At 36.3% G+C, this 13,894-nt stretch overlaps 1 protein-coding gene across 1 annotated transcript in view; it reads right to left on the reverse strand.

The window, feature by feature from the left end:
* The window catches only part of GPR158 (G protein-coupled receptor 158), a 441,554-nt gene that overhangs the window by 6,093 nt on the left and 421,567 nt on the right, over positions 1-13,894 (reverse strand). Inside the window, exons 8-9 of the mRNA XM_040451181.1 lie at positions 7,520-7,658; positions 2,327-2,432 (exon numbers count right to left, since the gene is read on the reverse strand). Of these exons, the coding sequence (XP_040307115.1) occupies positions 2,327-2,432; positions 7,520-7,658 (245 nt within the window). The remainder of the gene's footprint in view (positions 1-2,326; positions 2,433-7,519; positions 7,659-13,894) is intronic.

Consider the following 13,894-nt stretch of genomic DNA (forward strand, 5'->3'; position numbering starts at 1 on the left):
AAGAATGAATTGGGTAAATGATGGAAAGCAGGGAGACTCAAAACAATCCAGCCACTTCACACAATATATAAACTAAGTGACTATTCTATGAAAATTGAGAGAAAGGCTTAGGGAAATGAGTTCTCTTCTCACAGCTTGTCATCAGCTCAAATACTCCTTTAAAAAATTAACAGATCACCCTTTGATGATACAGAGCAATTTCAATGTCAATACTTGTTAAAATATTTATGTGGGCCGGTGAACATCAATATAAGATAACTAATGTGAAATGGCAATTCTCTACTTAAGGAACCGTGAAGGTTTTGTTATAGGGACTGGTTGAGAAACCACAGAAATGGGTGAATCTTGCCTTCACTCTTCTACTTATGTTTGTGGTTCCCACATGTGCCAGGAACTTAAGGCCATAAAGATGAATAGAACACAGTCCCTACCCTTCCAAATCTCACAAGCTACTAGTGAATCACTGAGAGGTTATTGATAAGAATGGACTTGTTTTTGTCAAGCACAGTCTTAGAGGTGACCATGAGTTTAAGAAACAGTTACTTGTCAGATATTGTCCATTTTCTACTGCATTATATTTCCTTATATCCATCTAAAATAATATTTGAAATATTTATCTTATCTTTTCTGTTTCCCCCTTCTCCAGAACATAAGTACCACAAGAGCACATATGTTATCTGTTCATTACTCTTATTCTAGTACATAGACCAGTGCTTGGCAAAGCCCCTCAATGATTTTTTTTGTAGTTATTTGAAGTTGATATATAATTCATATACCATGAAATTCTCAATTTCAAATCATACAATTGAATGATTTTTGGTTTATTCACAGGGCTGTGCAACCATCACCACTATCTAATTCCAGAATATTCTCATCACCTCCAAAAGAATCTTGAACCCAGTAGGCAGTCACTTCCATATCGCCTCCTCCCTAGCTAGTGGCAACCACCAATCTACTTTCTGTCTCCATAGAGTTGCCTGTCCTGGACATTTCATAGAAATGGAATCATGCAACCTTTTGTGTCTAGCTTCTTGCACTTGGCATAATGTTTTCAAGGCCTGTACAAGTTGTAGCGTGTATCAGTGCTTTATTCCTTCTTATTGCTGAACAGTATTCCATTGTATAGATACACCACATTTTGTTTATACATTTATCAGTTGATGGACATGTGGGTTGTTTCCACTTTTTAGCTGTTATGGATAGTGCTTCTAGGAACATTCATGTACAAATTTTTGTATGAACACGTGTTTTCAATTTTTACAACTGAATAAATAGCCTGAGTATACAGTATATCCATCTAATAAAAATGTAATCATATAATGGAAAGTATGAAAATGGATAGGATAAACTGCAGTAGCAGAATAGCTCATGGAAATTGTGGCTATTTGGTATAATTCAAGTAAGGAAGAAAGTAGGCATTTGGCTCTATTTACATTTGTTTGGGCTTTCAGTCAGGCTGAATTTCATTTAGTGTTTTGGTTAATTGTGAGAGGAGGTAAAGCCTGGAGTGAATGATAAGAAATCACAATTCTTGTCTCAACCATGCTAATAATATATCGTGTGCCACTTACACAGATACATAGTGTCCTAATATTTTGTTTTTCCATGGGCAAAAGAGGAAAATAATAATAATGCTCTAACTTGTATGTTATTCTCCCACACTCTGCGATCATATTATTTCACTGTAAGCAGCTTTATGGCTATCATGTCCTAGATGAGGAAACTGAAACTCAGAGAGATGAAAGTCTTAGCTAATGATTCCCTACTGTATAACTAGTGGGGGCGGAGCACATATTGATAATTCCCCCCACTTCAGTATGCTGTCTAGATAAATCTTTGTCAGCCCATCTTTATTAAGCAGGATTCTTCTATACACAACATTATAATTATTTATTTCTATTTATATAAAAATTTTCTGAATGTTTGCAATACAATGCTTCTTGAATATCAATCCAAACAAGAGGACTCTTAGAAGAGGCTAATTCTTTTCAAAAAATAATTTTGATGTTATAGCTACAGTCAAAAGCCATCTTGAGCCCATAATTAAAACATAACTGTGTATCAAAATATTTGAAAAAGAACTGAACCAGAGGATGGGTTTTGTAAAAATTGAAGCATTTAATAATTATATAGGATATTTAATAAATTCCAAAAGAAAAGAGACATCTAGTTCCCTGAGGAGAGAGCTTTAAAATTATTTGAGAGCGTCAAGCAAATCTCCACACCTCTCTTGGCCTATATGCCAGATATTTTTTTAAAGGAGAAACAACTCCATGCTTATTTAAAATAATTGTCTTGCAAGAGAAAAGTAATGTTAAAGGAGTACCTTTGGAATCAAAAGCAACCCAATGGTGACTGTCACAGTCAAATGAGTATGTGCAAAATACAGCATTAGCATCCAGTCAGACTGAAGTCTTGAGGCAAGAACGAATCTGAAATGAGAATTCACCAAGTTAGTAATCCAACAAGATCTCTATTTAAAACCCTAGGATACTTGGAAACTTTTTTCCTTGGTGTATTTTAAAAAAACAAGCCAGCATGGAAACAGTTGTATTGCTGTTTCTGTGGCATATATTGTCATCACAGGAGAATAAGGCTCAAAGTGACTGCAATTGGATAAAGATATGAACTCTTTATTATTTTTAATTTTAAGTTAGTAAGAAAGACAACATATAGATATATAATGTGCTAATCATTTCCTGGAATTTTTATTTTGTATGTAAATTGAATGTCTTAAAATTAAAGCCACGAACACTTATGAATTCAAAAGAAGAATGGGCTTACAAACTGGTGACTTCAGGAAAATTTGGGCTATGAGACACATCCAAATAACTCTTGATTCTAATTCTCTACATTTGAAAACATCAATCAAGAAAAAAAAAATAAGAAAAAAAAGGATAGGTAATTATCTGTCTTTGTGAATGACCTCAAAGGCTTCAATGATGAACAATGTAATGGAAAAATGAATATACTAATGGTTTGTAAAACGCCTCTTCTAAAATAAAAAAATTAGTTATTGTAAAGTACCAAACTGTTTTATGATAATTTAAAATGCAATATTTAAAATCATATCTTGCTGAGTAATTTATAAAGTTGTGTTCTAGGAGAGTTTGCAGGAAACTTGTATAGGAAAACTTCAGTACTGAGATCTACTCTGGTAATTGCTGGAATATTTTCATAAATCATTAGGTATATGTACAAACAAACTCATGTTTTAAGGACTCATTCTTTTGCAGAAACCAGATGTTGCTTTTATCAAGGTCCTTTGCAATTATATTTTTCTTTTAATTTTTTCCCATCTACTGTTTATCCACGAAAAGCTAAATATGAGATTTTACTACATTTGGAATTAGACAATCAGCATTTTGATTCAGTGATACACATCATCAAATTTAAAAAGCTGATATCTTAAGACAATGCTTATGAACATTAACATATATAATGTTATATAAACATATATGAATCTAAACGCAGAAGAAACTAATTTTATATCTTTTACTAAGTAAATTAGTATTATTTATACTCAGAATTTCCACTAAGTGGATTTCTTCCTCATTTTTACCTCTATCCTATCCCCCACTCCCCCAAATACCAAGTTTCTCACCCCCCTCCCTCAAATATCAAGTTAAAATGGAGGCTCAAGAGTTGTCCAAAATGGAGAGGTAGTTTCCCCTGTGTTTGGAGACATACACAAAATGGACTTACAATACATGCATAGAAGTACAGAAAACTCACGATAGCTCACACGTTACTAAACAGGATTTTATGAATTAACATCTTCTCTAATTCCTTTGTCAGAAAAGTGGCTTTATACCTGCCTTGGATATGACTAAATGAATATCCACTTTGTTCAGGGATGAGATATTTTTTGACAGAGTCTCTGTAGGGTCAGGTGAGATTTTTTTTTTTTTCTTTTTTAAAGCAGTGAAATAGGATCATCATCCTCAGCAACAAGTTACAGTATCTGAAGCATAGAAGCAATATAAAATGTGGCCTGGAAAATGATCTCATCCCAAACTGCTGGGGCCATTTCCAGTTCTGGGGCAGACAGTTATAGGGAAGGGGATGGGTCTACAGTCCACAGGCTCACGCACTGGGGATTCCTATTCAAATGCCAGTGAACATTATGAATGCCAGTGAATGCAAGTGAATGTTAGCCTGACAGTATCTGGAAGGAACAATGCTTACATGTATTTTAAATTAAAATGGTGAGTCTCCCAAAAAGTAATTTTGAAGTACTGTATACGAACATCAATTTTCCCTAAATTAACCAGCTTTTAAATACTGCTGGGCTTGTTAGGTTGCAATTCTGACTAGAACGATCTTAAGAGAAATTGGGTTTTGCAGTCATTTTAAAGATTGGTTTTCTTTGAAAGACTATTACAGCTTCTAAAAAAATAGATCTAACAGTCAGGACCATGGAAATATTCAAAAATTCAAGTTAGGAAGAAAAGCAAACCTTTTAAAATCTCGCACTTTCCCGAAGCTCTGCTTTATGCTTAGTGAAGGATTATAGAACAGATTAAGCAAAATGCCTTCTGCATTATGAGACTGCCGGACTTAATCCTTTTAGTTTATTTGTTTAATCTGGCAATTTGATGAGAATAAAAGTAAATCTGTATATAAATATGCAGTTATAGCTTTACATATTTATGTATGTATATATACATACATACGTACAGTTATGTATGTATAATTTTATATTTTAAGCAAATAAGAAAGAACAGATATGTCCTATTGATAGAGAATATCTTTGCTGATGTTGGATGCCTTATTTAATATTATTTGATTCTATTAAAAAATTACAAAGATGAACCCAGTTTATTTAAATTATTACATTCTTGTTTCTTATTCTTGGACTTTACCAACATTGGAATCATAGCATGTACAAATTCAGTCCACATGTAAATAAGAAATTGTATATACTTGACTCCTTTAATTATTACTGCCTATTACTTGCTTCTTGCTCATCTCCCTAAAGTCAGTGTTCTGTAGATTTAGTGTGTCAAACTATAATTCTATCCTTGGCTGTTTATGACCATACAAGTTAAATTTCTGAGAAAGTAGCTAATATATACTACGATTCTTTGAAGCCAATATGCTACAATCTAATTGAAAGGTAAGTTAAATTTGGAACTTAAAATGTAGGGCTTCCCATGCAGGTGTTCTTAGGCTTGCCTAAGAAAATACCAAGGCCTACCAAGGCTGGTCACCCTGCTGCCATTGGAAGTCCTCCCTGTTCAAAACTTATAGGGGACTACACAGTTGTCTGGAAGAAAATTGATCTTGTGAGTATGGCATGTCTACTAACACCAAATCTACTAGGTTCAACATGAACAATTCAGTCAGCACTTGTGCCTATGTGCACCCAGCTCATCATTTACATGGTTCATCTGGCTAGGCTAATGGGTTGTTTGGGACTCTGTAGGAAAGACCTAAGCAAAGTAAGAAAACTAATTTTGTTTTAAAGCAAGCTCGATGCCCAATGTGGGGCTTGAACTCATGACCTTCAGATCAAAAGTCGCATGCTCCCTGATTGAGCCAGCCAGGCTCCCAAGAAAATTATTTTCAGTGAATATTTAGCATGTGTTTCCTAATATGCTAACAGTGCTTATCACTTTTGGGTGGTTGGATTAGGGAGTTTATTTTTTATCATTTTATGATTTATCTGTAATAACCACCTATTGCCTTCTTAAGAATTTTTTTAAAGTTCATTTAAAAAGTGCTTTACCTTGCCTACTGCTGAAAAGACTTGGACCAGTTGAGAGTTTAAAATACATTGAAAAAATAAATCAATAAAATCAATCAATCAATCAATAAAATCCATTGCAAAAACATTTAACAATGAAAATTGAAAAGAATAAATCTTCAAGTAGAAAAGGATAAGAATCAATTTAGGCAACTGCTTTAAACAGATTTAATTTCTTGGGCAATTTGGTTCTAAGAAATACAGCAGCTGATTGTAGGGCAAAAGTAGGAAGGCCTTTGCATGACATGGTCACATTCTGGCAACAGAAGACATTTAAACTCATCTGCAATAAGCCTCTTGGTATGCTTAGAACTCTGCAATTGGTTCGTTTATATAACACTTAACTTATAAATGGTTCTAGAGAAGCATGTTTGTTATACCTTGAAACATATGTGTTTGATATCCTGGACACAAAAAACAAAAATGCAACTTTTCTTGGGAGATGGTTTGGGAGACCTGTGAAGACTTTGGGGCTCCGCCCATGGCAGAGTCCTCTCTGGTGCTCACTACACTGTGCACCGAGGACACCTCCTCTCGTATCCTCCAGCTTTAGTCTACATAGGATTAAGAGAGACTTCCTTTTGCCCAGTTATAATATCATATTTTGCTTCTCATCTTTCCTTCCTCTTCTCGTTTTCTCTTTTCTCTCTCTTTTGAGAGGGGTCAAGACAAAGCAAAGAGGCAAATTCCCTGGATTCCTAGCCCTTTGATGGAGGCTCCAAGATGATCAAATCATAAATACCCCCTTTCTTACTTAAAAGATAAAAAGTGTAGGTGTGTCTAAGGCTCAACTGCTCTCTGCCATCATCTGTTCCTAGAAGTGCAAGATATAATTTTATAATTATTGACTAAAGTGAGAAATGATAAATATCTTCCAAAACTTCCACAGATCCACACCTTCCCACTCTGACTCCCACTATTATTATTGTTTTTCCACTGAGGGAAATGGCTGAATAATTAAAATTTCTCATTGTATTCTTAAGTACGTCTTAACTTTTAAGATATGTCGAGCATATCTTAATGTAATGACATTTATTTTGTTACTTTTGAAAGTATAGGATTTCATTTTTTGTTCTCACTGAGGTTTTCATTTCATTTTCAGATAGGCATAAATTCGCAGAAGATAAGTCACACATATTTCATTTTGTTCACTTATCATTAGCCCCTTTCTTCCTCCTTTGTACTGACCGAGTACGAAATATAGGGGATATCAAAAAATGGAGGGCCAAGCATACATGCGTACAATAGGTCACTGCTAAACCCCACTGCACACAAAAATCTAGTCCTTGGGTTGGAATGGTTTTTTAGTTTTGAATTCAGCAGAATAAATACACATAAATTGTCTATCTGAACAGTGATTTTAAAAGCGTAACCCCATGCATTAAACATGAATGGAAACACAGATAATTTATTATATCAACTTTATGATGTATGCATGCGTAGCTTTATATCTTCAGAACAAAAAGTATTACATATCATAACAATATTCAATGACATTCCTGTAAGTGGTTTGATAGAATACAATAATACAGAGTAATTAACCTTCAAAATAAAGGTAGTAACAAAACATCAGCAGGAACTAAGAACAGTTAAAAAAAACAAAACCCTACATTCATTTGCCATTTCTGTGACAAAGAAATTAGTCAGCTTAAAAACATTATCCTTCCTGAATCTTTCCATGATGGATTTTACCCAATTTTGCTATTTAAATCAAACCACAACACATTGGAGAAATAAAACAGTTATTTGCTAGCTCTACAGAGCACTTGCCTAATTGTATGGAATATAGCAGAGATAATGAGCTCATTGTGAACTGCGACAGCCATATAGCGTGGCTCATGAAATGCTGATGGGACTGTCCGCACTGCATAGCAGAGATAAACACCCCACAAGAGGAATAAAAATTCAGCTGTGAGAAGAACAACAACAAAGAAAAGAACAATTTTCCATTAGTTTTATAGGTGAATAAAAATGCAAAATTTAAGTGCTTTAGCATGCATTTTGTGTCTATTACAGAAACATAAGTTTAGCTAGAAGTAGATGCATACAAAATGTCATTCACATATGAATACATGTGACATACATTTAAGATTTTATTCAGTGTGTAGACTTTTCAAAGGTACACTTTGGTTTTTGTTTTCTTGCTTTTTTAAAAACAGTGCTTGGTGTCTCAGATTTTTCTTTTGCTAATGCCTGGCTTTTTTCCTGAAACAACTGTAAAATTATTTTCTACATCCCCAACCTGAGTTTAAGGTATTCACGGAGCATCTGGGTCATAATGAAGTCATCAAGGCAACAAAGGCTTGTATTGTGTTCATATGTAGCTTCTAGAAATGTAAGGTCTTACCGCATTGAATCTGGTTCAACAACATAAAAATATCCATTGCTAGAAATGTGAGAAAATAGGTTGATAAACATTCAGTGGCATATTTTATAAATGAACCATTATTTCTTCACACATGACAGAAATCCCATCTTTTCTGGGTGGAGTGCTGAAGGCTTCGTAAAATTCATAATCACCTTGTTTGTGGGATCAAGCCAGAAGAGACAAGCATAGTAAAGCGGTTAAGGATAAGGGCTTCAGAATCACATTAGGCCTGATTGGAAATTCTGGCTCTGTCTCTAATTAACTTTGCATAATCTGAGGCAATTTAACGTCTCTGGCCACAGTTTTCTTATTTGGAAAATGAGAATAATAAAAAGTACATATTTCATGAGATTATTTGCTAATGAAATTAAAAAATGGATATAAAGCACATAATATAGTTACAGACATGGTAGATATTAGATAAGTAAAGGAATACATAAAAACACACATTAAATGGATCTTATTGTTAAACGTCTCGTTTGACTTTTTTTTCCAAACTGAACATCACTACTTTAACCCTTTTTGACCAATAATTGCTACCATTCATTTTATCTGTCTTAGCGACATGACCTCACTGTAAGATAGTATCTAAAGAAGATAATATCTAATTAATAAGAAGAAAGAAGAAAGCTCTAATTTGGAGAAAATATTTCATCAAATGTATTACCTGGAGGTAACCTACTTACTTATGTACTGAGACACTGACTTCCATTCCCATATGCTAAAGCTGTTTTACCTGCCAACCTTTCAGCCTATTTCTGTCAGTATTTAAACAATAGGTAGTGCCCTAATTATTGAAAATCCCTTAAATAAACACATCTGTCAAGAGATACTCTAAAACCCTGATGTGGTTAGAAGCCAAATAAAAAATAAGGCACACTCCAAGATCTCCATAAGATTTATTCAGTCCCAATTATTCAGTATGTTGGCCACTGGCCATGTGCTATAAATGTTCTTTCCAGCCGAGTTCTACTGGATCAGGAAAAGCAAATCAAGAAATGCTGAGGTCTTCATGTAGCACTTTCCTTCCTAACTCTTGTATTTCTTTTCTTTTCTTTTTTTTTTTTAAGTTTATTCATTTATTTTGAGAGAGAGAGAGAGGAAAAAAAAGAGAAAGTCCGGGTTGGGGAGGGACCGAAAGGGAGAGAAAATCCCTAGCAGGCTCTGCATGGTAATCGCAGAGCCTGACATAGGGCATGATCTCACAAACTGAGATAATGACCTGAGCTGAAATCAAGAGGCAGATACTTAACCAACGGAGCCACCCAGTGGCCCCCTAACTTGTATTTCTGTCCATGGTACTGCTATTGCCTCTTTACCCACGTTGGAAATCTCAGCTGCCTTTCTTTGGTACATTGAGTTGTTTTTCATAGGGACCGTTCCTCCCAGTGCCTACAGTGACTACCCTTTAAGTGCCTATCATATTGCTCTTTATTTGTTACAGTTATTTTTCAACTGCCCCATCTAAACCTGGCTTCATCCTGTGTTCATTCATTCTTTATTTTCTGAAACTCCACTTTGATCACATCAGGATTTGTCCAAATCCCTGGCACTCCACTTGGGTTAGCTGATTCACATTTCCATTATAAAATTCACTCACACTCACTTTGGACCTTGGAAATAATTCTTGCCCCAAAAGGAAGACTACAAGGGATTCATGCCTGGGCAGACATGTCCTCACATTTAAGCCTTTCTTGCTACCCAGGCTTCACGTTAGTTGCTCACTTTGCTTGGCCTTATTCTTTTGTGCTTGTATATTTCTCACCCCTGATTTATCTAGTTGTTAACCCCTCAGGTCAGGCTTTTGTGAGGTACTGCATGCATCGTCATTCAGATATCTCTAGTGGCTTACTATTATTTTACGAAGGCTTGGTCCTGACATTCCTAGCTCCCTGTGACTTCATGCTATACATCCAACATGACCTTCCAATACTCCCTAGCATGAACTCTGAGCTGGCCCAGGAAGACTCATTGTCCTCTGACCACTTCAAAGATTCCTCTTGCTTCTGAGTCTTTGTTTATGCTATTGCTCACACCAAGAATTTCTTCTCACCCACATTTTCCAATCTTATCCAATTTTTCAATGTCCAATTCAGGCCCCACCTCCATCACAAAGCCGCCTGAATTGATTCTACCTTGCACTGAATTTTCCTTCCTCTAATCTCTTATGGGTTTTAACTATCGATATTGCACAATGCAGAGAATAATGCCACAGGATATATAATTGAGAGAAAATTATTTGTGGAGTCATGTTAATCACTCCCTTCTTTAGCCCCAAATAGTTATGACCTTCAGGAAAAGAAGCAAGTCTTATTTATTTATTTACTTACTTTTTAAATTCAAGTATAATTAACATCCAGGGTTATATAAATTTCAGGTGCGCAATCTAATGATTCAACAAGGAATCGAGGCTTTCAAAGATTTTTTCTGCCTTTGCCCACATAGACAGCAACAGTATGGAGCATACATAGATAAGATTCAATAAATATTTGCTGAATTGAAAGAATATAAATGATATCACTTCCATGTTATTAGAGATGTAGACTTTCTGTTACCTTGTCACTCCCTCTAACACTGCAGGGATTACAGACATGTAAAGGTCATACCGGCATTATTATTAATAGTGCTAACTGCTGTTTACTGATGGGCCACGACGTGAATCGTAATGTGCTTGCCACTTAGGAATAATGAATCCAGAAATATTGTTAAACAACCAGCAGCACAGAAGTATGCTGAAATGGAAGGATTTCCACGTAGCAGAAACTATCTCCTTCTGAAGACACCACCTGCCACTTGTTGCAGTCTTTTTACATAATGTTATCTTGAGGATTAAAAAAAGGAAAACAGGTTAATTAGGGTGCTGTAATGTATAATTATATTTAAAAATAAGAGATAAAGTAAGATTCCTCCCAACAGCTAAGCTTAACATTAAAATCATTTCATTAGCAATATCAAACAATATGCTCTGGCTGAAAAACAATTTATTATTCAAAGTACCAATTAAACTAAATGTGATATATAAAAGTTGTGCTTGGGAAAAAAAAATCAGTTTCATATAATTAACTTCGAACTAACACTGCAATTAGGAAAGAAAATATGCAGATGTTACCAAATTTTGCAGTGTTATTACGTGGGAGTTGAAATATGTGTTGTGCTTCTGCTTTAGAAAATAATTTCTGCTGTTAAATGATTTTGATGGGAGGCATGAGTACAGTTAGAGAGGGAATTGCATTTATATTCAAAGACCCAAGTGGAGCTTTCAGAAAACTGGGGTATTTTGCTTTTTAATCTATAAGGGATACCAGTTTGAAAGTGAGCTACCATAGCCTTTAAAAAATTTATATATGATAGTGAAAGCGATTTCAAGTTATCTTTCCAAAGGGCTGGGTCAAGCAAAGTGAGAATTAGTATCAGTTCTTTGACACTGAAGATGCCTGGGCTCTGTGATCTCAGAACACCCATGATGGCTGAGAGGAAAACAACTTGAGAGTACAAATGTCTCTCAAGCTGTGGTTCCCTGCTTTGCTGTGCTGCAAAGGCATTTTTGTCTTAGTAACATTTTATGCTTCTTAGCCCCTTTAAAATTATTTTTATGTGGCACAAGTAAATATATAAATGACACATTTAGGTTGAATTTTCCAAGAATTTCTGTTTTTTTAAAAGAATTTTTTAAATGCTTATTTATTTTTGAGAGAGAGAGAGAGAGAGAGAGAGAGAGCAAGGAAGCATACGCAAGTGGGGGAGGGGCAGCGAGAGAGGGAGAGACAGAATCCCAAGCTCCCTCTGCACTGTCACCGCAGAGCCTGATGCAGGCTCACGAACCGTGAGATCGTGACCTGAGCCGAAATCAAGAATCAGAAGCTTCATCGACTGAGCCACCCAGGTGCCCCTCTAAGTATTTCTTTTAATGTCCTCCTCTGTTTTCCTCTAAGTCCTTCACTTTCAAAGTTTTCTGGTTTTGTGCATGCAATAACATGGTAGGCAGCACAGAAGTTATCATGAAGTAGGAAAACAACTTCAATAATGCTTGAGAGTAACTCAAGTTCCAGTGTTCTAGGCCTCAACTGGCATACAGGAGCCTTGATATTTGGGAGGCTTAGTTGCCTTTTCTTTTTAAAATAAGAACAGTTGCGAGAGTTACAATGCTGAAAACAATGAGAATGATACTCTTGATAGAATTTTAAAGCTAGAAGTGACTTTATTAGACCATGGAGTCTGGGGGTGCTGTTTGGAGTGTGTACGTGGCTGCAAAGATGGGTGGTTGGTGAACTGCTGTGATTCTGCTTGCCTGAGGTCCCTTCATTGAGCTTTGGGACAGAGACTGAAGCAGTAGAATGTGGGTGCTGCAGTACGTTTCACAAGGAGGACAGTGGAGGCAGGAATATCTGCTCCTTCCTTGGCTCTCTGGAAACAGTGAGCCACAGGGATGGGCAGCGCTGGGCTGCAGAACATGCCTGTGGAGAACCCTGTTGTATCCCTGTTGCCATCCCTGTGGTCACAGCAAAGTAGGGCCTGGAACACAGGCTCCTTAGTTCCTGACCAGTGTTCTCTAAATGACATCCTTGGGCTGAGATGAGGATGCTCTTACTAACTCTATTCTTTGCTCTGTTATTAACAGAGGCATAGACAAAACCTTGGGAAATATTTTTTTTCATCTTATTGAAGAAAACAAATATTTTCGCAAGCAACAATTGTTTGCACTTTAAATAATTAGTATGCTAATTAGGAAAAGCTAGTTATTCCATTCGGAATTACTTTTTGTCCCCTGAGTCTGACTTTGTAGCTAACATCTGTTGAACGTGCCAGGCACTGTACTAAATGCCTTTTGTACATTATCTACGTGTATGAAGGCTTTATTGCAGGCTGGGCAAAATGTTGAATGTCCCAGTTTCAAGCTTGGATCACAGATACCGTGTCGTAATACTAAGGAATACGATTGTTAATCATATGAACTATGTAGTGATTTGATTATTCCTCTCTTACACTCACTGCTAAGGAGTTCTCCAAGGCAAGCACTGCTGTGAATGGTCACACATTTGCAGGTTGGCTTTTCTTTATTGCTTCCTTTCATACATCTCTAGAACTTGGATCAAGTTTTTCACCATCTCCACTGCATCTTGAGTGGGAAAGTTAGAGAAGGCATATATTTTACCCCCTCTGTCTCTGGCACGTACATTTAAAGTTCTTAAGGTTTGATATGGGGTGATAGAAATTTAGTGAAATTCAGAAGCTCCAGAGTCTATGGACACACATTAAAAGATCATGAACGTAGGAAGAGCTCATAAAGATAAGATAAGATTGGGGAACTTTCAGGGCACAGGGTCAATGTCACAAGGCACAGGGTCAATGTCAGGACAGCAAGTTGTGTCTTCTAGTAGTGTTTCTTCCATTTCCCTCTCCCTGTCATTTACATGTGTGTTGTTTGAAGAGGGAGCTGCAGTCAGGATTATGTGCTACCTTTAAGAACTACATTTAGAGGCACCTAGGTGGCTCAGTCGGTTAGGCTTCTGCCCTCAGCTCAGGTCATGATCTCATGGTTGGGGGTGGTAGTTCGAGCCCTGTGTCCCCTGTTTCAGGCTCAGAGCCTGGAGCCTGCTTCAGATTCTGTGCCTCCCTCTCTCTCTGCCCCTCCCTGCTTATACGCTCTCTCTCTCCCCCCCCCTCTCTCTCTCTCAAAAATAAATAAAACATTAAAACAATTTAAAAACTATGTTTAAAATTGTCAACCTTTTTTAAAGACTGACAGCATCGACAATTATTTACCTTTGTTTGGGTTA

The sequence above is a fragment of the Herpailurus yagouaroundi genome, unplaced genomic scaffold (assembly GCF_014898765.1).
Source record: "Herpailurus yagouaroundi ecotype Mexico unplaced genomic scaffold, PumYag 203, whole genome shotgun sequence".
NCBI lineage: Eukaryota > Metazoa > Chordata > Mammalia > Carnivora > Felidae > Herpailurus > Herpailurus yagouaroundi.